This window comes from Ischnura elegans, chromosome 4 (genome assembly GCF_921293095.1).
Source record: "Ischnura elegans chromosome 4, ioIscEleg1.1, whole genome shotgun sequence".
Taxonomy (NCBI): Eukaryota; Metazoa; Arthropoda; class Insecta; order Odonata; family Coenagrionidae; genus Ischnura; species Ischnura elegans.
In genome coordinates, this window is record NC_060249.1 from 124,086,078 (window position 1) to 124,108,863 (window position 22,786).

At 38.0% G+C, this 22,786-nt stretch overlaps 1 protein-coding gene and 1 long non-coding RNA gene across 6 annotated transcripts in view; both read left to right on the top strand.

The window, feature by feature from the left end:
* Positions 1-8,780, top strand: part of LOC124158011 (inaD-like protein) — a 211,335-nt gene extending 202,555 nt beyond the window's left edge. For 4 of the 5 annotated variants that reach the window (XM_046533155.1, XM_046533158.1, XM_046533157.1 and 1 more), the window contains one exon: positions 2,991-8,780. In XM_046533155.1, the coding sequence (XP_046389111.1) occupies positions 2,991-3,369 (379 nt within the window). In that variant the 3' untranslated portion in view covers positions 3,370-8,780. The remainder of the gene's footprint in view (positions 1-2,990) is intronic. The other variant, XM_046533159.1, reaches the window with a different exon arrangement.
* Positions 8,781-16,540: 7,760 nt separating this feature from the next.
* On the top strand, positions 16,541-17,239 carry LOC124156927. Its single transcript, XR_006864438.1, has 2 exons — positions 16,541-16,658; positions 17,157-17,239. It is a non-coding gene; the product is annotated as an uncharacterized LOC124156927 (long non-coding RNA).
* The last annotated feature ends 5,547 nt before the right edge of the window (positions 17,240-22,786 follow it).

Genomic DNA, 22,786 nt, shown 5'->3' on the forward strand with positions numbered 1-22,786 from the left:
ACCAACCAAAACTATCCAACGGAACGTGTTTGGTTATTAAAAAAACTGATAATGAAAGTGATTCACGCCACTATGCTCAAAGGAAAATTCAAAGATGAGGAAGTTCTCAATCCGAAGATTCCATGATCCCAACTTATATGCCCTTTTGAGCTTAAACGTATTCAATTTCCAATTCGTGTTGCATTCGTGATAACCATTAACAAATCGCATGGTCAGTATTTCAGTTTTTTTGATTTTTGTTCTCATGTGTCAGTAAAAACCCATGATTTTCTCATGGTAAATAATATGTGGTATGTTTACGAGTCGGCAACCCCCAAAAACCACCCTCGCTGCGTCCCTGCTTCGCTTCGCTATTTTTATTTAGCTTCATTCGCTTTATCTTGCGCCTGATAACAAAACAAAAACTGTTGTTTATCAGAAGGCACTTGACGCAAGACATTAAACCCGAATGTATAGGGCACACCGCATGCAGAACGTTTACTCAGTGCATTTTTTCCAAACAGAGATACTATAACTGGCGCGCCTTAAGTCATTTGATACGAATGCTGCTTTATAGGGGCTTTTCTTACGCTATTTTGAGCATCAGTCAAGCGTCGGTCTAGCATTGCGTTAACCTGCCCCGTGAACGAGCCAAGTTTACGCTGCGGACTTAGACCTAAAAACATTTTTTTACGGTTAATAACACAAATAGCTAACAACTGAATTGTTTGTAAACAACTGAACTGCGTATAGTTTTTATTTCTTCAATATTATCTCATTTAATTTATAATAAATCAAATATGATTAAAACGATAAGAGCTGCTCTTTATTTATAAATGGTGTAACTAAACTATAAGTTCATTGAATGTTAGGCGGTACGAAGTTCGCCGGGTCAGCTAGTACTGATATAAAAAGACAAAAAATATAATAATGCTTACAAAAACAAACTGGTCTGGTCTTAAAATGATGTAATAAAGTAAAAATAGTCCAATTATATTCTTGTAAAGAGATAAGCTTTGAATAAAAGTCTGATGAGTTTGAGTGATATGTTAGGGATTGTCTCCTTGCACTTAAGCTAGGTTTCTCCCAAGTTTGTGACTCACCTGTGCGACCCAGTATCTTTCACAGTCCGTCAGGAGGTGTCGCAGTATTAGCGGACAATAGGGTAGTTTCCTTCATCAAAGAAAACGATAGGCATTGATTGCGATTCGTTGCCCACCATTAGTGTATTCATAATACACAAATTATTTCGTTTTTGAAATACCGGTTTAGACGAATGGCAAGGGTCAAATTTTATCCTCATTTGAAAAAGGCCAGATTGGCGCCCATGCGATTCCGCTCCGCGTGACGTCACAGGGACCTAGTTTCTACACGAGAGGATAGGAGTTATACATCGTCTGAGGTTACCAATGCATGCATGAGGCACAGAGCTCAGGGAAACATCTTATAATAATCACACATTAAAACTGGCTAAGGTCGGAAAGTTTTCTTCGCTTGATAAGGTATTAATAAACCTTTTTTAAGCCATGCGCTACCAGACAGGAAGGTACTCAGCTATCCGCTAGCATCCTGCGTCCTATCAGCGCTCAGAGCCTCGATCAAGGTCACTTCACAAGGAGAGAGGGGGAACCAGAAATGCGGCGCACGGACTTTCCTACTTACGCGTCGCGTTTTTGCGCGCTTGAAAATTTTCACTTTTCATTTAATCGCGAAAAATAGATATCGTCATTTAAAAATCTAAAAGCGCGAAATACGTACTCCAGGAGTAATAATCTTTCGATTTAGGCAATAAAAAAATAATAGGAAACCACCCTATTGCAATTAACATATTGGGGCTGAATTTTCTCTTCTGTGTAGAGATATGAATGTGTCAGGGTGCAGTGACCCGTCCTCAATCATGCTGAGGAAGGTGGAGAAAGAAAGGTCACTTTTTATAAATGTGGAAATGGCAAATAGGAACTCTAGACGAGATCCATCTCAAGGCTGACTGTGGGCTGGATGTAAGACACAAGCCCAGCCATCAAGAAATGCATATTTTGGTGAGAAATGAATCATTTGGAGGGGATTTGAAAAATGCGCAAAGAAGCATTTTTGCGTGTTTGCAGTTATGTGTCATACATGTCAGAAAGTTATAACAACAAATTAATACTAATTGTAGTGCAATAAAGTAAACTAGGTCCCCTCTATGGTGTTGGACACCCTATCAAATTTTAGTCCTGAAAAATGAATCATTTGGAGGGGATTTGAAAAATTTGCTAAGAAGCATTTTTGCCTGTTTAAAGCTATATATGTATACTATACATATCGGAAAGTTGTACCAACACATATAATTAATTAATTCTAGTGCAATAAAGTAAGGTGGGTCCTCCTTTGGACATCCTATCAAATTTTAGTCCTGAGAATGTGGTGCATTCCAGGGTATGGAGGTTGCTGCTTTTATATGAGAATGCCCAATAAATTTTGGGGGCATGAGCACCCCAGGGCCATCTGCAGTCGTAGTAACTGTTTTCATATTGCAACAATGGAAGTGGTGGGAACCTGAATAATGGATGAGGCAGGTGCAAAGGCTTTCACTACATTTCTGGGCTTGAGTTGGCATTTTCTGCGATGTCATCACCTTGGTTGTTCATTGGTGGAAATAGTTCCTCCAACATTGCAGCTGGTGTCTTTGCATTAAGGTGATGAAGTGGTTTTCACATCTGCTCTCCCACTGGAAAGGTGGGAAGGGGCAGTTACATTGGCTGGGCAGATATCAGTATAAAAGTGGGCACAAAAAGAACCTTGCCACATTGATCTGAAAACACTAGCAGTGATGTTGGTGAAACAGTGGTCATTATTGATCTGCCTTCATGATGACATGGCAAAAAGTGCCAACTGAGATTGATCAGGTATCAACCGAGCACCTCAGAAACTTGTGCTGCACTATCATTGTATCCTATCAGCTATCACTGCTGTCATGACAACAGACAGAGGTGATCTGGTAATCACTCTCGTTCCCTTGGCAATCTCAGGAGCAGTAGCCCCTCGCCCGCGTCCCCTGAAACCTCACCTACCCTGCCAGTGGGGCCCTCGCCGTCGGCAGCCATGGGCCCACCCCTCAGGACGAGGACCATTCGACTCGAGAGGGGCCCCGATGGCCTTGGGTTCAGCATAGTGGGCGGCCACGGCAGCCCGCATGGCGACCTCCCCATCTACGTAAAGACAGTGTTTGACCGTGGCTCTGCCTCCAAAAGTTCCGGTGCGATCTTGGAAGAGAGCCGTCTGCAACGAGGGGATCAGATCCTGGCGGTGGACGGCGTCAGCCTGGATGGACGGACTCACCAAGAGGCCGTCGCCCTGCTCAAGGGCACTCGGAAAAGAGGATCGGTCACGCTGACCATTGCACGATGATAATCTCTCCCATTGCGTCGCAATCATGAGTTTCTATGTGTGTGTGTACGTGCGTGCGTGAATGGATCACCTCCATTGTGCTCATGTGTGTTTGTGTGTGCGTGTCGTCGAAAATATTGCGTGCTCTGGGAAACGGCAATGTGTCGTCAATTGAAGTTGAGACTCCTCTCGAGCCTTTTTGGTCTGCACCCTTTGATGCACATTAGTATTCTGGCTAATGGCCGCTAGTCTTTGTAGGTGGGGGACCCTTTTGAGAATGGGAAATTCATGCCGAATGAATGGTTGGCCGATTTTTTTTTGGTGCAGTCCTCAAGTTTTTGAGCTCATATATAAGCACTGAACTTGTGCCATCCCTCGTGATGAGTAGGGTGTGTGGAGTTCATTGATATGAATGAAAGCAAGTGCTCTTTCTGAATTCACCAATTGGCCTACTGCTGCTGTTATTTCTCAGAGGTCGATGCCACGCTACCCAGGAGGCCCGGTCCTGAAAGTGGAAGCCTCTGTCGTCCAAACTGTTTGCATGTACCAGAGTGTTTCCATCTGAAGTTTTTTTTTCAACTCATGGCACTCTGTGGGTAGTCACATTTAATGGTAACTCATTTAATTAGAAGGTGAGTTTTTTTGCTGTGGACAAAATAATTGCCTAACAGGACTTAATGTTGTGAGGAACAAAGTGATTGTCCCCAACATGTAAATGTTGCTCCTTGATAAACAAGGGCACCAGAGCCGTCAATGCCTCCGCTATGGAGGGAACTTCTCTTCCTCCCACAGTGTACGATGTGCCATTCTCTCTTAAATGTTTCCAGTGCTTTTTTGCTTCTGCTGGTGCCAGATCACCAAAGTGATCGGGATTCCAGCAACAAAAAAAACCTGCCATTAAACCGGTGTGAGCTGAGGGCCTTTAGCCCTCGTAACTATTTTAATAGGCTAGGGTGAAAATTCTCAGAGAGGGATTTTGTTCACCATTTTGGAGTGATAGAAAGGAGAGAGGACTTGGCCTTTATTTGGTCCATTAGCGAGGGAATGCAAATCCAGAATTCAGTGATGTGATACGTTCTATTCTGTTAAATAGAAGAGTCCCTAGGCTAGAATTGAAGAGAGAATAGTAAATATCAGTTAATGTTTCTCCCTTCCATAATTTAATTTAGCAAATTAATGAGCTAGGAAAGACAAGTTTGTTTCTATCACTGTTGTCACACTTTTAAACAGCTGTAGGTAATGCAGTGGTCACTAGATAACTGGTACACTGCTGAAAATACAGCTTCAAGGGCATTTGAAAGCTATTTTTGAAAGTGTTGAATATTATTGCCCTTCCTCACATTTTTTGGCATCATTTAGAATTTGCTTGTAATGGCAATTCTAAAATCAATTTTCAGTAGTAATCACTGCGTGCATGCTGGAAACTTTTTGAAGTGTACAGAATGCTCTTTAGTTACGTCATTTAGTTGAGTGTAACGCATTTTAAGTACTTGGAATTCTCTTTGCAATATCATGAGATTCTGGAGGAAAGAAGAGTTTGCCAGACACATATCAGAATACTCCAATAAATGCATTGTGTATGGTAAAATTTTTATTATCAGCCAACTTGAACGATGCACCGGCCACAGGAATATTGATGTGAACTCTAAATCTCCTCCAGCATCGGTAAGTTGTGCTTTAAAGAATTTCCCTCTATTGTGCTCAGCACGCACCAAACTTGAAGCCTTCACCAGATGTCTGAAAGTCTGAGCGATAATTCACTGAACACTTCACAACAGGATGTGGGCCCTTTGCGATATTTCTGATGAAAAAAGTATGCTGAAAGAGGATCTTATGATTCATTATTTCTATCATGTAAATTTATTGCAGTCCACATTCCCAATCTATTGTTACAGTTTGGGTGAGAAGATTATTTGTTTAAAGCCATGATTTTCTTTCCGCTGGTTAGCACCTACTCATAGCTGTATCAAGAACTACACAAAAAACCTTCATTTAAGTTGGGAGGCCATGCACAGGTCCTCTTATGAGCAAGCAAATGATTTACTGTATGGAAATATTGAAAGATTGTTTAATATGCTATCAAAAATAAATTTATTTCATTTGAGTAATTACCCATGAAAGGTTTTTTTTTTTTTTTGCTTTCCAAGTATATTTTTCATTGCTGTCTCTTGTCTGATTTGCTGTCATGCTATTCGTTCTCCTATGCTTCAGTTGCCTTTGGGGTTGTTAAACCAATCACCTTAACATCACACTTTCCTTTCACAATAGTTTTTGTTACATAAGTAATTGATTTATCAGAAAAAAAGTTCATCACTGCATTGGTGTTCTGAATCACTCTAAAGTTGATTGTCAGAATGAATCTGTAGGAATTAATACTATTTTATTTTTGGAATCACTTCTTAAATTTTTTTTAGACCGTAATAATCTTGGTTATTGAACAATTAAGAAGTTATGTATCCATTATATTTTCTGTGTTAGCGTTTTGATTCAACCTATGAGATGTTGGCTCTCTTCTCTACAGAAATGAGGATAAAAAGGGTTGCATTGAATAATAATCACAGTAAAGGACAACTACCATTTCAAGACTTAAAATTATATTTTGATGCCCCAGAACTGAATATTTTTGTTGCCATCTGGCCTTTAAAGATGTTTTTTTGGCTCCATGAATATTTATAATTTGTCGCACAATTAAATCTGAAGAGGAAATTGTGATCACATACATAATTAAAAATAAAGTAAAAATTTATGTGACATGCAACCAGAAAACTTTATCTTTGTGATGCCAGACTGGCATACAACCAGTCATATACTTCAACGACCAATTATTAATTACCGGTGACTTTCTAAATTAACCCCGGCTGAAGGTAAAGGAGAAAATGAAACATGTTTTGAGCGAGAAAACTGGTACAAGAGTCTTACAGTGGATGCAAAATCTGGGTATCCCTCAGTCAAGTCCCTTGTTTATCTTAACCCAAGATTTGTCTCCTTTTGAATTAGTTTGTGTCTGTCCTTGCCCAATTCCTTCTCAGAAACCAATTCCCTATCTACAGGGCAATGCTGCAGTATGCTTGCCAATGAAAATGTCGATGGGGTTGCATTTTTTTCTATGGTTTGGCCTCGGTGCCCACCGTGATTCAATGATGAGATATGACCAGGGCACTCTGGAAATGCGTATTCATCACATAAGCTGTTGTTTGTGCTTGAGTTATCATTTCTCTCTATTAACTCTATGTACCGGGGCATAAGGTACTGTGTACATACTTCGGTATTGCATTCAGATGTAGATTCCTTCTGTTTTCAGGATACTTGCCAATTGTGGACTGGTCAGGATTGTTGCTATTCCTAATTGAGCTCGGGATGCGTTTAAACTCTATAAAAAATTCATGGATCATGAAATTTCCTTTGATTTTAATTTGTATTGATTTGTGCTATGCAAAGGGGAAGATATTTCACGAGGCTGATGGAGGCCTTATCAATCTTTTTGTGTGCTGATTGTTGTATATACATCCCTTTTGTCTTTATGATGGGCCTGGTGTGAAGGGAGTTCAGAAGTGGTTGCTGTAAATTGTTTGCTGATGTTGTTTATGTTTTTATACGGGTGAACTGTGGCTTAAATTGAAGGATTAATTTGTGCATCAAAAACCTACTGAGAATTTCCCTGGGATATTGGTACTGCAGAGTGAAAATCTACCATTATAAGCATTTTGATAAAAACTGAGAAACATCAATGGGATGATGATCTTGTGTTCTGTAATACTTCATTGAATGCCCACTTGAAGATACCAATAAATAACTGGACCAGCTGTTTGTGGCATTTAGTTGTCCAATTATGTCAAATTAATGGGGATTCCTAACCATCCCTCAATGTTGGTGCCTATAGAGTGATAAAGGCTTTTATGTGTATTTAAATGTTTTCTACTATTTTAGAAAGTTATAAAATAATGCATCAACAATTTTAAGGTGACTTGATTTTATCTAATACCTTTTTAATAATCTGAGAAAGGCCTTATCAGTTGTTATGGCATTGGTATAATTATACCCAAACGCTCTCATTTGAAGCCAAATTGGCCCAAAGTCGGTGACTACTGGCAGCCATTCTGTTGGTGACTTTAATGATGTAAATGCCTATTCAAGCTTACTCAGAATTGCTCTGAAATTGAATACTGTAACGTAAAGAAATAACAAATTCTTAGGTCTCCCATAGATGGAGAATGTTGTACGTTGTTGTGGACCTCCCTTGAACCTAATTGCTCAAGGGACATATTTTTCTAGTAGATGGTAAATACACTATTTATTGTGAATATTGTTTGCTGAATATTTCCATTTCAAGAATTAATCCACAATAGTTCGCCGAGGCTTTCTATTTTAATAAGTAATTAATCACTTGATGGCTAAAAAAAAACTGTAGAGTTATCTTGAGGATTGAAGAGTAAGCCTGGCTTTTAGCTAATCATTGTTTATACTTAAAACGTCTCTTCTATAAATTTAAAACCCTTTAAGGGTATAAGCGAATGCATAATGTAAGCAGATTTTTCTGATGCATATATTATAATTCTCAGAGTTTTTCCGTTTGTTGGATGCCTGATGCGCATTGCCCATAGTTTTTTCGTTTTTCCCCAATACTAATGCAGAATGCGAACGAGGGGAGACCTGGCCGTCTCCCTCCTCCCTCCCCCACCCATCATTCCCTCTCGTCTCCCTGACAACCGTTCCCCTCCCATCAATTGGGTCCGCCATTTGCAGTCAATGCATCAAAGTTCTCGTCCTCTTGGGGTATGATGCATGCTAATCATCAATTTATCATGTCCTTCTATCGCCATTAAAATTATCTATTTTGAATTCATGACTGTAATATATTGTACTTTTCATGCTAATTATTATTTTTTCCTGATCTGTTTCTGATTTTATTCAGTATTAATTACTCTCAGTGATTCCTAAAATTTTAATATTGAAGGAATTTTGATACTTTCCTTGTACTATGAAGTGCCATATCTTACAATTGTGTTCATGTGTTCGTTTCAAATTTATAACCATATTTTTCAAATGTAAATTTTGTTGATTACTTGGTAGTTTTGAATTAATGGTCCGTGATGAGTTTATTTCTATGCTTTTTGAGTGCACTCAATCATTAATGGTTTAGGTTTAAAAATTCGAAAGGTATTGGTATGAAATATTTAAGTTGAAGCTCCATAAAGTTATGAGCTGTCATTATCTTGAATGGTTCCTTTCAAATAATGTTTCATCCCTAAGACTCATGATGAAATGAAATCCACTGTAACAGCTAATTCTACCTACTTGTTTTGTTTATACAATGGCTGTGTTAAAAATAATGGAATTATATCTATACACCATTGTTCAATTGTTCAACAGTTATCTTAAAACTTGATTCTGTATTGTTATGAAGAGATAAAGTACTATTTCAATTCTAATAATTATGTTTCAAGTTATTTATTCACATTCAAGAGTAATAGTTCATTCATGATCGAAAAATAATTGTGTCGAGAAAGTGACAATTTCTATCGTTACATACGAAATAAATACATACCTACTTGCCTTTGTATACTTGATCGTTTTGTATGATGCAGGTCAGGGGTGCCGACTTACAAAAAATATTGGGTGGGCCCAAACTGGAGACCTTGCCCCGGTAAATTTTATAAGTAGTGAATTTTAAGTTTTTTAAGCATTTTAGAAGAGTCATATGATCAACATTAGAACCCTGATCACTCGAATCTCAAAATCTGGACAGTCCGGGGAAAATCGACAAGCCTGACACATTTTTCCTCACATCCAACACGAATTTTTGGGGGGGCTTGGGCCCCCTCAGGCTCCATGGAGTTGGCGCCACTGATGTAGGTACTGCCAACCTGACTCTGAAGAGTTGATAGTAATTGATAGTACAAAGTAAATCACGGTGAATTCCCCTGAAATGCAAATGAGAACTATTAGAAATTTGCGAGAAACATCATTACCAAGGGGGCAGTTTTCTCCCAGATCTCAGGAAGAGCCCCTTACAAACAATCTCAGCATTCTTTAAGTTGGGTGAGGGATAGGGAGGGAAGAAAATACAGTAGATTCCGTTTAATGGGTCCACCGGTTAATTGGGGCAGCCGCTTAATTGGGTCAGATCCTAAAGAACAGAACCCAATAGAGGAATATCCCAGAGTATTCTCCGCTTAATTGGGACAGCATGCCGCTTTATTGGGCCATGAGTCGGTGACACAGACTCTATCCTCGCAACGAAATCAACATTTTTTGTTTTCAGAATACTATTTTTTTATTTTCCTCCTTTGATTTACTCTTATTATTTACAAATGTTCCTATACTTGCCCTATTTTGAAAGCTCTTGTTGTTATACTAACAAAACGCAACATTAATAAGAAATACAAAATAATTGTTTGAAATGAATTTTATTCATATAAAATTATCATTTTTCGAAAATGTCGGTTTAAACTAATTTTTAGTGAGATAATAATGATTTTTATTAGTATTTTTACATTAAAAATATACTCAGAATGTGTAAAGTATCAATTAACCTGACACTCAAGAAAAAAATGTTTTCATAAGAGCACTATTCCCTTGATTAGTGTTTAATCAGTGCAAATGTACATCAATATTTAATTTAACGAGCGTGCTGCGCCCCCTCCCAGCAGGCTTCCTCCGCTCTTTTCAATGCAGGTCCACAGAGGGATAGGAGCGTTTCTAATTTTAAAATGTAGAAAAAAAAGGCAGGGTCTTTATGTACAAATTTAATTGGAATGTTCATGTACAAATTGAGGTCAGAGGACCTCTTTAAACACAATACTCTTTGGAAGTAATTACACTATCCTTTGTTAAACGCGCATGATGACTCATACTTACGCATCAACAGGATACTTGAATGTGGAATCATCCGCATTTTTGATAAAAGTTATTTAAAGAATGCGAGCTATTTTTGCAAATGAGCAAATGCATCAGTTTGTGCGCCGTTAACGTCAGAAATATTTACAGTTTTTTTTAAATTATTTAAAAACCAATTTTAGGAAACAATAGCAATATTTAGGAAGTAAGATATGCCGTCGCATGTTCTCTGATAAATTCTGTGCATTTTGGTACCTCATTTGTAGAGCTTGGTTGCGTATAAGAGTAGAGAAAAAGGTATCTATACAGTAGAAATAATATAGAGGATAAAGATAATAGAGCGTCTCATTTCGCCTGGAAGTCAACATTAAGCGAAAGTCGAATCGGGAACATAATGTTGCGTTTTCGCAACTTTGGCCGAATAGGGTGGTTTCCTATTATTTTTTTATTGCCTATATCGGAAGATTATTACTCCTGGAGTACGTATTTCACGCTTTTAGATTTTTAAATGACGATATCTATTTTTCACGATTAAATGAAAAGTGAAAATTTTCAAGCGCGCGAAAACGCGACGGGTAAGGAAATCTCTCCGTGTGACGTATTTCTGGTTCCCCCTCCCGCCTTGTGAGGTGACCTTGATCGAGGCTCTGAGCACTGATAGGACGCAGGATGCTAGCGGGTAGCTGAGTACCTTGCTGGATGGTAGCGCTTGGCTTAAAAAAGGTTAATTAATACCTTATCAAACGAAGAAAACTTTCCGACCTTAGCCAGTTTTAATGTGTGATTATTATGAGATGTTTCCCTGAGCTCTGTGCCTCATGCATGCATTGGTAACCTCAGACGATGTATAACTCCTATCCTTTCGTGTAGAAACTAGGTCCCTGTGACGTCACGTGGAGTGGCATCGCATGGGCGCCAATCTGGTCCTTTTCAAATGAGGATAAAAATGGACCATTGCCATTCGTCTAAACTGGTATTTCTAAAACGAAATAATTTGTAAATTATGAATACAGTAATGGTGGGTAACAAATCGCAATCAATGCCTTTCGGTTTCTTTGATGAAGGAAACTACCCTATTCTGTATTGTATAGGCAGTTATGCAACCAATATTGTCATCTATTGCCATCACGTAGGAATGTGCCGTTATTACTGTCAGGTATAATCCTACAGCTATTTACGTCACCTATTTTTGAGATGTCTTTATATTTGATAATTAAAATTCTTATAGAAACAGTGGCGCAGCGAGGGGAGGATTTAGGGGGATAAACCCCCCCCCAGAGCTCAGAGAAATTTTTAAGTTTAATCCATTTTACTTAATTTGATGGATATTACTAAAAGAATAGTTTAAGGATTAATGAAATATCCCTCAGAAAGCCATAAAACTCACCATTTTGAACCATTTATCTTAAAATTCCACAATTTATTAATCTCGCACCTACCGCTTATCCTGATGAGTATTCCATACCTCCACACACCCCGGTATTAGTTGCACCTAAACCCCCGCCAGCCTTAATTCCTAGCTGCGCCCCTGGTGTCCAGCGCGATGTAGTATTATCTGACCCAAATTCACTCTAAAATACACATGCATGACGGTTTGAAAGACATGAGTCAAAGCGAATATTCTCTTAGAAAAGCATGTATTTTACAGTTATTAAGTTTCTACTGAGAAGAGACATGTTCAGGATATATTATTATAAAACAAATTTCATGCGCCGAAAATAGTGCTTTTCAGCAGCCTCATTGTCTAAATTTTAAGCTGTCATAAAACTCTCGTGCGGAAGCTCAATACAGCTCAAGGATATTCCAATGAAAAAAGCAATGCTAAAAATACAATTACCAAAAAAATTCATTAAGAGTATGTCATTTGTCGGAAGTTATTTATATATCCTCCACCAAATATCGTGGATTTTGCTGTCGCAAAAGCTAATAATACCTAAAGCATAATTTAAAAAAACAAATTTCATTTATGAGCACGTAGATTATATTTTAGAAGTTATTTAAATATTTTCCCCTAAAATATCGAGAATTTCAACATCTTCTCATTCAAAAAATTTTTATTATCATAGAACCTTTTCGGGAAAAACTCTACTGATGTAAGAAATAAGTAAAATATAATTACAGAGCACATTACATGTCCGAAATTATTTTAATATTCTTTTACGGACAATCGATGATTATATCATTCTCGCGGTCTAAAATTTTCATGTATCATAGCCACTTCCCGCGGAATCTCGCGAGAATTCTTATAAGGAAAAAACTTGTAAAATGTAAAGTCGAAAACATGACGATAATTAAAAATTGAATGTAAGAAGTTATCAATTCCTCATTTTTTGACGAAGTAAAATTTAAATCCACTCAGGAGATGGAATATGCATGCCAAATTCGGTTAAAAGCAAAGCCAGCTCCACAACAATGACCGCGTTCCGTTACTAAGTTACATTCTTGAATTCTGCGACTTGCGCTGGATTGTTCGGATTGGAGCGGATTTTTCAACTGTTAATCTACAGATTGCTTTGAGAGTTCGACAAAAAGGAGGCTATTTTATTATCTTACAAAAGGAGAAATATCTTTGTGCGTAAACCGACAGAATTGCTAAGAGCTACGGGAGAAAAATTCGACAAAGTGACGAGCTGTCACGGTAAGTGTCCTTCTCATAATGTTTACTATCATTTTTGTAACGTTTCGTAAGATATAATACGCTCATTAAAAGAGACAAAAGCGACATTTGTGTCCTAAATTTATAGAAAATGCTCAAATGACTTACTTTCGCTTGTATTAGATTATATCTACTATCTATAATAATAAGTAGATATTATCTAAATTAGATAACATCTACTTATTAACCTTTCATTATTACTTTAATTTTGATTAAGAATTATTTAAATTAAAAAAAAATGAAATTTAATGTATCGACGATCATTCTTCTATTTGCAGAGGCATTTTTTATCTATCCTAGAAGAAGGCTTGAATATTTTAAAATGAAGTGGCCGTCGGGTTCCACCGCCATTGCCCTAGTGACGGGTGCAATGCTCATCGCTGGCGGTGCAATCGGGGCCATTTGCTATTGGCAGAAAAGAAACGAGAGCAATTTCGATAAGGACCAATCCGAAATAGACCAATCCAAACGACTATGAGGGAGAAGACCCCAAGACTGAGAAAGGAGAAGAAGTCAATGAAGAGGAGATAAGTGCAGGAAGAAACGAGAATATGAATGACATGGCGCTAGTGGCTAAACCGGACGCAGAGATGGACCGTGTCGATGAATGCTCCGACAGGAATCTGCGAATGGAAGTGAAAAATTGGGGAGAGGGGAAGGAAGTCCTGATTATATACACCTAATCAGTGTATATTGATTCCTATAAAAACAGAATAAAACTTGAATTTACGTGTTTATATCTCCCCCCGAGAAGGGCGTACCCAGGATCAAAACTCAAGGGGGGGGGGGGAGGCAAGCTGTGGTTGTTCAAGTCGTAGGTAAGATTTAAGCATGGAAAAGGTGAATGAAATCAAAATTTCAAGGAAAATGTAACACCTCTTTATTAGTTTTTAAAATTATTTGATTGAAAAATATTATTATAATAGGCATTTGCGATTTTTGCTTCTAGGGGGGGGGGGGGCAGCTGCCCCCTCCTGCCTCTCGCTGGGTACGCCCATGCCTCATGACGATATGCAACGACGACCTTCATAGTCTTGATCCAGAGTGAGTCGCCTCTTCAAAATATGAAGGTAAGAAGCCCCAAACTGCTCTATGTGAAAATAGTCAAGAGAAGAAAATTACCAGAAGCAGCTCTACTCATATCCTGAATTTTAGAAATTCTAAGCCATCACAGCTTCTTCTGTTTTGCTGTTTCTATTGAATTATTTTTACTTTAACTTAAGAACTTAATACATAATAACGCCCGTTTTATACGCAATGCAGTGCAACCCAGGGGCACAGCTAGGAATTAAGGCTGGGGGGGGGGGTGTTAGGCGCAACTAATTCCAGGGTGTGTAGGGGTATGGAATACCCATCAGGATAAGGGGTAGGTGCGAGATTAATAAATTGAGGAATTTTAAGATAAATTATTCAAAATGGTGAGTTTTACGGCTTTCTGAGTGACATTTTATTAATCTTTACACTATTCTAAAAGTAATATCAATACAAGTAAGTAAAATGGATTAAACTTAAAAATTTCTCTGAGCTCTGGGGGGGGGGGGAGGTTTATCCCCTAAAACCCCCCCTCGCTGCGCCACTGGTGCAACCACTTTAGCCTTCAACAATTTCAATGGGATATTGACGATCACCATCCGTGCAATCCTGAACTAGCGCTTTCTGACTTCTATCATTTTACTGGAGTGAGAATGTGGTAAGGAGGGAGGCGTTTTCAAACGGACGAGGGGCTTCAGGATAGCGGTAAAATTCATTGAAAGCCATTTGTTGCGACGCTCCATGAAGAAGGTATTGTAAAGTACGCCCGGTGTCACGAACAATGCCGAGGCGATGATGACGAAAAGTAAACGAAATGTACTTAATATTTAGGAACTAAATGATTTTTAATGCATAACTTCGTTTTCTATTCATGACTCATCGGAGGTCGAAATAAAAATCATCTCTTGTGAATGAAATAGAACGTACAGAAATTAATGCATCTTAAATACTCAGGCACCGAATTTTGATTCCAAGCACGAAAATAAAAAGAAGTTACTAAATACTGAATATTTATTTAAAATATTTAGGCATAAATTATTAGCCACTTTGTTGATTTATTCTGATCCATCTATACTTGAGGTGCTTGGTTGGCCGGGAGATCTGAAGACAACAAACCGATCGTCACAAACATCCTCCGAATAATAAACATAATGCAGTCGTATCAGTGGTAAGTTAAAGCTAATTTTTTGCAGTTCTGGATATTACCGTTTGTGCCACGCAAATGAACATTGAATTGACATTCGGATGGAGGTTAAACACATGGTCCTTTATACTTGAGTTGCACCTTCAACTCTTGTTGTAATAATCGATTAAGGATTTATATAGAAAAACTTTTGTCACATGTACCTTTCGTTCATAATGATAACTCTGCCATGGTGTTAATGGTTGGCATCAGGATGCATAAACAAGTGAAAGGATATGTTTTAATGCATGAAGTTAAGAATTCACCGTGTAACCACCCTAATTGTGCGGGAAAATGAACATAAAATAGAACATGTTCTAATTTGGTTCCTTAATTCACGTTTTAACTCGTAGATACGTCTGCACCTGCGAGGTACCCTACGAGCCACCATCAGGGTGCGTGGCAAGGGGTGATTCCACGCCAGGCATGCAGCACTCATCCTCACTAGCCTTAATCAGACACGCGCTCGTCTACCGGACACTAAAATTATAAATTTAACTCGCACTTGTAAATGCATTGCCTTGACGCAGTAAATTTAACGTAAGAGCTCAACTGAGCTGGGAGAACTCTAAAAATAATTGCCGTAAAGCAAACCATTATTAGTAAACTACGAAGACTACGTATGTATTGAGACGTCACGAGTGGTATTTTGGGCCTTTTTTGCGTTGAGGGTTGCGCCCTAAGTCCCTAAGTTTCGAATCGATGAAGGATTTATCATGAAAAACATTTGTCACATGTTTTTTTTATGATAAAGAATTCTGCCTTGCCGTTCAATATTGGCATCGGGATACCAAAACAAGTGAAAGTCTAACCACCTAACAAGTCTAACCACCCAAACTGTGCGGGCATATAAGCAGAAAATAGAACATGTTCTAATTTGGTTCCTTAAATAACTTGTTAACTCGTAGGTACATCTACATCCTCAAGTTACCGTGCAAGCCACAATCAGGGTGAGAGGCAATGGGGTGATTCCACGCCAGTCATGCTGTTCATATCCTAGCCCTAATCAGACACGCGCTCGTTTACCGGACACTTAAATTGTAAATTTAACTTACACTTGTAAATGCATTGCCTTAACGCAGTAAAATTAACGTAAGACCACAAAATGAGTTCAGGTACTCAGAACTCTGCAGCTATTCACCGTAAAGCAAACGAATGCTAGTAAACTACAAAGACTACGTATGTATTGAGACGTCACGAGAGGTATTTTGGGCCTTTTTTGCGTTGAGGGTTGCGCCCTAAGTCCCCCCCCCCCACCCTCACCTTCGCCGACGCTCTCCAAGTACCTCCCCCTAACCACCAGCTCCACCCAACGACGCGCAAATCGAACCTCTCCAGAACGCCTCCGTTATGCACTCCGACTTAAAATCAAAGCCAGCAATTTTGACTCTGCCCTGGACTATTTGTGACAGGCAACTTCCCCTCATATCATAAGCAGTTCCCCGCCCTCCATTACCTTTTGTTGTTGGTGGGCAGTAAGTAAGAAGCAGCGCGTCACTATAGGTTCCGCCCGTTCGTCCTCATTCTGTCATAGTGAAGTTCGTGTCTCACAGAAGCTCGGTGAGTGCTGAGAGGTGGACGATATCTCGCTGAAGAGTACTGGTAGGTCCTATATTAGTTAATAACATATGATTCCATGCCATTTTTACTTATTAAATCATATTTTTTGATAGCTTTTGTGCAAGAAGGCGAAATTCTTTTGCAAGAGGATTTGGCCAAAATTAATGGAGTTATTGTACCCGGATTTTCAGTATAGACTTATCATGTCTCGTAACTATTATGAAAATCTGGATCCAGCAGCAAGGTCTAGTTATGAGAGATTTAATCACGTACAAGTTTATGCATGAGTATTTCAATTTGGTTAAAGCATTCGCCTATTTTTCGTTCAATTTAACTTTTTCAGAAAAGTACAGTAAACTCACAAAAAACTCGTACCAGTTACATTATCATAACACCAGGCCTTTGAGAATGTCTTAATTTGGTCTGCAATGCATGCTTCTCCGCTGTCGCAAATCCTTCTTGTCACATGAATGTAGGTATAGTTTCATCACAACAAATATTTTGTGTTATAGCTTAAGGGCTACTTCTTGTTTTTTTCAGAGTTAACGATAGGTGGAGTGAACAATGCAATTAGCCACTTGAATGAAAGAACAAGCCTAAAATCATAATTTCAACAATAACCATAAAAATCAAGGATCCCTTTCAAGCCTTTGACCCTATCTTTGGAGTAATATCATCAGTCATACTGTTAGCAGAATGCATATCTCATGGAAATTATGTGAAGCTACCTGCTGTATTACTAAACTGCAGGAGCAGGAGTGTTCATCCATCTGTTTAGTGAAGTGAAAGAGTCAATGGCACATCAAAAAATTTATTGTCAATTGTGAGTTCAATGTGAAGTGTTGGTGAATACTAGTATTTTGGAGAGTCGACGTTGTAAGGCTGAGCTCTGCCGCCGATGGACCCAACAGCAAATAAAAGGTAGGGAGTCATCTCCTCTCAATGGTCGATTGAATATGAAGCATAAACATTTTTGCAATAAATTATTTCAAATTATCTAGTTTTTGCACTCACACTCTTTGAAGAGAAGGAAATTTAGAATTTTCTTTGAATGCTGGTTCTGGTGTTTTTTGTGGTAGAGTGGGATAAAATAAAAACGATTTTCAGATTGATTCGATAGGTTTTAAATGCAATCATTGAACTTCTACTATAGTGTGACGCTACCACCAATTTTCATAGGATCAACTTAGTTGAATTCCGATTCAACGGGATGAGTAATAAACTTCGTAATGTTCCATTACATAAACTTTACACCTTATGAAGTTCAGCATTCATGCGTTATTCTAGCAATTAAAACTCCATCAAAGTGTCTGGAAGTGCAAGTTACATGCGCACCAAATTCTCAAGGAAGTATGTATTGGGGTGAGAATAGGGTGACATAGGAAAGAACAGCTGAATCACCTCATTGGAAAAGTGGGTTTAAGGGAAAAACGTATTTGGTTGGGGGAAGTAGATAAGCTTCTTCCCCCATTTCCTCCGCGCTCTCAACATATGAGCATGCCACCCTGCGTGAAGCCGTGATCGCAGCGGGCAGGACTCCATTTGACCGCATATTTCATGGCGATAGGTGGATGATTTTCTCAGTCCTAAGATGGTTTTGCTATCTCTCTCATGAATAACATGGCTTAAAAGAACATACTACTACCACTAGACCGAATGGATCTTCTAAATTATACTTACATGCGTGATAATAACTATTTATCGGCACATTGCTTGCTAAAATCTATAGTTATTCTATGGCAATGTTCAGGGTATATAACTTCAAAAGATCCTTGGTATACCTTCTAAATCTCTGACGCAACTCTAAATCTCTCACGCATGCCAACTCAATATTTTTGCCCTATTAACTTATTTCATTTGTTTATCAAATATGAACCCTCCCATTTTTTTTCTTCTTCGCGTATTCCACGGAAATTGGAAATTTTGAAACCCTATAGAAGGTAGCATAAGACCTGAGAAAACTTTCCTGGTGTGTTTATAACACTCATCGTGATTTTCTTCACTTCAAGTATTAAAATATTCTATCATTCGGCAATTGTATTGCCAGCTTCACTAACTCTTAATGGTTTAGAGGTGGACGAATTCTCTTCAATTTTAGTTGATAACGAATTATTGAATTACGAAATACTGATAAGCAAAACTCACCGCCATAGTCTGAATCATCGGTGAACTATCCATAAAAACTCTCATGCAAGAACGCATTTATTAAAATCCATGAACCCCTTAGGTTAGCAATTGAAAATGTCTGCAGTGGGGTTGAAGAAGGTATGAACTTGGCGTGAGTTGACAATTGTTGAATTATTACCAGACTACTTTTCTTGCGGTATGCAAGCATTTTAATGTCGGAAAAGGGGGCTTCGTTGCACGCTAACGGACTCTAATTCGCTTAACCGTTATAACTTCAGAACCTCTTTAAGGTATAAATCTTAGTGGCGCTTAAAGCACACAAATAATTTACCTACAATGGTTATATTTTGGGGAGAAATTAACTAAAACTTTTGATTATTTAAAACATTTTTAACTCACTCAATATGACAGTTTTTATACTTTAAATGAATAATAATGCCAACTAAATCAGCGGTAATTAATTTTAGTCGTTACGAACATTAGTTCAAATGATGAAATGAATACGATATGACTTACCTCGAGTAAGATTACGCGATGAAGATAAAGGATTTTGAATGTCTTAACGGAAACAAATCAATTCCATCCGTTGCTCCATATATTTTCCTTGAAGTAGCAGCTTCCACAGGTAAATTATATATTCTTTTGGTTACATAGGATCCAGTGTTGTTCGCATTGAACCATTTATCAATCCAATTTTTATAATGATGACAGCATCCGGTTATTCCACTAGGACATGGCTTCAGTTGAACATGGATATCTGGGAACGAATCTGCGAAGGACCAGAAAAAATAAATACCACTATGTTATTTTTATATATCATTGAAGAGTTATTCATTTCAATGGCGTTCAAATGGAAGACTAATGGCTAAATTATTCAGGGTAAAAGACAGTATTTTGGGGCCAACAAAGTTGTGCCAGCTACTGACTAACGCCATTATAAATGAACAATTGCAATAAGCCGTAGAAAGCTTAAAAAATATCAGTGGCATTGTGGATGAGTTGCATAGTGGTCTGAAATCAATGACACATATTATGTCGAAGATAAGAGTTCTTTGTTGACATTGAAAGTTCTGTTTTGTCACTGATTAGGTTCTACTGTTTATTATTGACCAATGAAATCGATAAATAATTTGTTCCAATCATTTGAAAGATTAACCGCGCTTGATCGGGCAGAAATTATGAGAATATCAAATAAAAAATACCCAGCTGACATAAAGATGTGAAATCTATGGAATATTTCCGTTTCATAAAATCTTTACCGCCGAAATAATATGGAGATGCCATGAAATCTTAGTCGGTGTTATCCCTAAGTGATTTTTGTAATAGCGGGTTAAAATTAAAAAAGGATTATAGATCGGTTCAATAGGTATTGAATGCAATGAATGCACCTTTCCTATTGCGTGACAATACCACCAATTTTCTTTGAATTGAATGGAATCTACTAATGTTCATTGTGACTTTCGTTCAGTTCTAAGGTCTTCATATTAAAATCGTAAATAAATTTTGTGTACAACGATAGCGATGAAGTAATTGGCGAAGGGGATCATTTTTATGCACTCATGCGGACACAATTATGCTTCTATATTACATACTAATCGCATAATGGGATTATTTTTGTTCTTATCGTTCATGAACTCCGCAATACGTATTGACTGCCTATCTCTGCTTCTCACTCTCGTATGCAATAGTTTCCCACGATGAGCTATATTTGTGACATGTTTATGCGTAAGCATAATTGCGATCACACCAAAATTACAATTACCACTTCTGTTCGATATACCATGAAATTGATATGTTCTCACTTACCTCAGTCAATACTGCTACATTTCTCCTTTGTCTTTCTGTTGATAGCTTAAATAGTAATCTCTCGTTTCCCGTGAATGAGACGGTGACTTCAACGCACGAAGTAATCACTGAAACAGTCCATAAAATCAATTTACAGAAGTTAAAACTTGCAGGAATGTGATACTACTCAAAATACTGATGGTGAGGGACTGGGGGGTGTGTTGTATATTCTTCGTCAGTGGGGGGGAAGGGGAGGACCTTGATTGGAAGCGACAGTTGAATGCAGATAGTTGAGAAATTTCTCGTCCATATCTATCGTTTTTTGTTAGGCGATTACGTGTTCTGCACTGACCTCCGTTGATTGGAAAATTCTAGAATATTGATCCACGTGTATTGTGTCCGTTGGCCGTTAGAAAAAATCCCGCGCTATTATAGTATAACAGCGCCACCATGTGAACGAATATTTTTCCCGCGCGATATAATTTCTTTATAATATATATCATATCGCCGCATTTATTGATATATTTGATTGGATACAATTTAAAATAACTTAAAACCTATGAATCTTTTGTGGCTTCTTGGGTTTTCGTTGCCTTAAAAAGAAAACGATTCGAATTTATCGTGACGTCACAGGTATTCGTCATGTGGCTGGCGGAGTGTCTGAGGTCGCCCTCCCTCTGTGCAAGGACTTCACTTCGCGGCTAGATCTCCTGGGGTAAAAAGGTGAGTACCGGAACAATTCCTTTGACGAAGTATTTTTCGTATCATATTCAATGTGCTGTCAATTCTCTGAAATGGATATCTATTCAGAAATACCAATTATTCACCTTTATTAAGTTATCGTGATCGGAGTGACTATTGTTTTGAATGAACAATTTTTGTTACGCTAGCCGTCTTCGCGTTCCAACCTTTAATACCATGCGAGGAATGTGCCGCTTCAGTTAAAGTTAGCTTCATGATAGTGCTTATAAGGACGCCGGTGATAGGGAAATATCCGCTTCGATTGAAATCGTCCTGTTTTCACTCTCAACGCTGTGATTTTTCTATTGAAATAATATATTTTGTGAAAAGTATATCGGCGATGGACGAAATGTACATGCGATTTTATGTGACGAGTACTTGATTATTCAACGTGTTTGATGCCTCTTGACTAAGTACGTATATATTTTATTCTGAGTGTAATAAGAGTAACTTCTGAAAAATGCATTCCGTAACGGAGTGTCGACATTTGAAATTAGTAAGCTGTGAGTTGTATAGTCTTTTTATTTATTGCAATCTTAGGACATACAATATAACGGTTTAAATACGGGAATTATGATCCTTTTAGCAATCCGGTAGCTTAGAATCTTTTTTACGAAGGATTACCGGAAGCTTACTGTCAGTATTCCGGTAGCATAGATACTTTTGTACGACGGTCAAACTGATCGCTATGATTGAAGTATGAGGCATTGAAAGTATGAGTGGAACAGTGTAATTCATGCCAGCCACACTGCTTCGACATTTGCAATGAGATCATCTGAAATTTCAAAATTTAGCTCCTATCTGTGAGCATTTGTCGTCAACCCTTGATTCGCACTTAAAAAATTCTATCATATTGCCAACTGGATGTTGAATTTTTCCACATATTGATAGTTTCTAAAAGGCATTTTTAAAAGTCCTTGATATTTAAGTCTAAGAAATTGCACTCAAATACTTCCGTTGTGATATTTGTCAAACCGCTGTCATTACTGGTCATATAATTTTGATTAGTAAGAAATATAAGATAATATTGGGGATACTAAGTGGATTTACAGCACTTAATTTGTAATTTTATTTTTCTCTAGTCATTGCACCCTTATGATCGTTCGAATGACAAATTATTTTAGCCTTAGCTTAATTATCATTCTTAAACTATGCTCCGTGTTAACTTTTATTGCGTGAATGTTGCCAGCCTTGAATGAGAACTTTTTCTTTTCAGGGGCGCGGGTAATATTGGGCTAGCGAACCAATTCCGTGGAACGGGTGGGGTTTAATGGGGAATAGCGATGAGGTTACAACGAAGAGGACGAAGACTAGAGAAATAAGGTGAGTCAATATCATTCACTAAGTGAATATTATTTGATGGATCATTAGATATTCCCATGCATAGGTCTTTTGTTTCTCATTTTGACTCTTAGTAGCTACATGTTACCCTAATCCTGTGCAGTTCGCATCTCGAACTTATTCTGTGATAATTTCTTTGTATAGACGATATTTCATCATGTCCTATGTTCCATAGT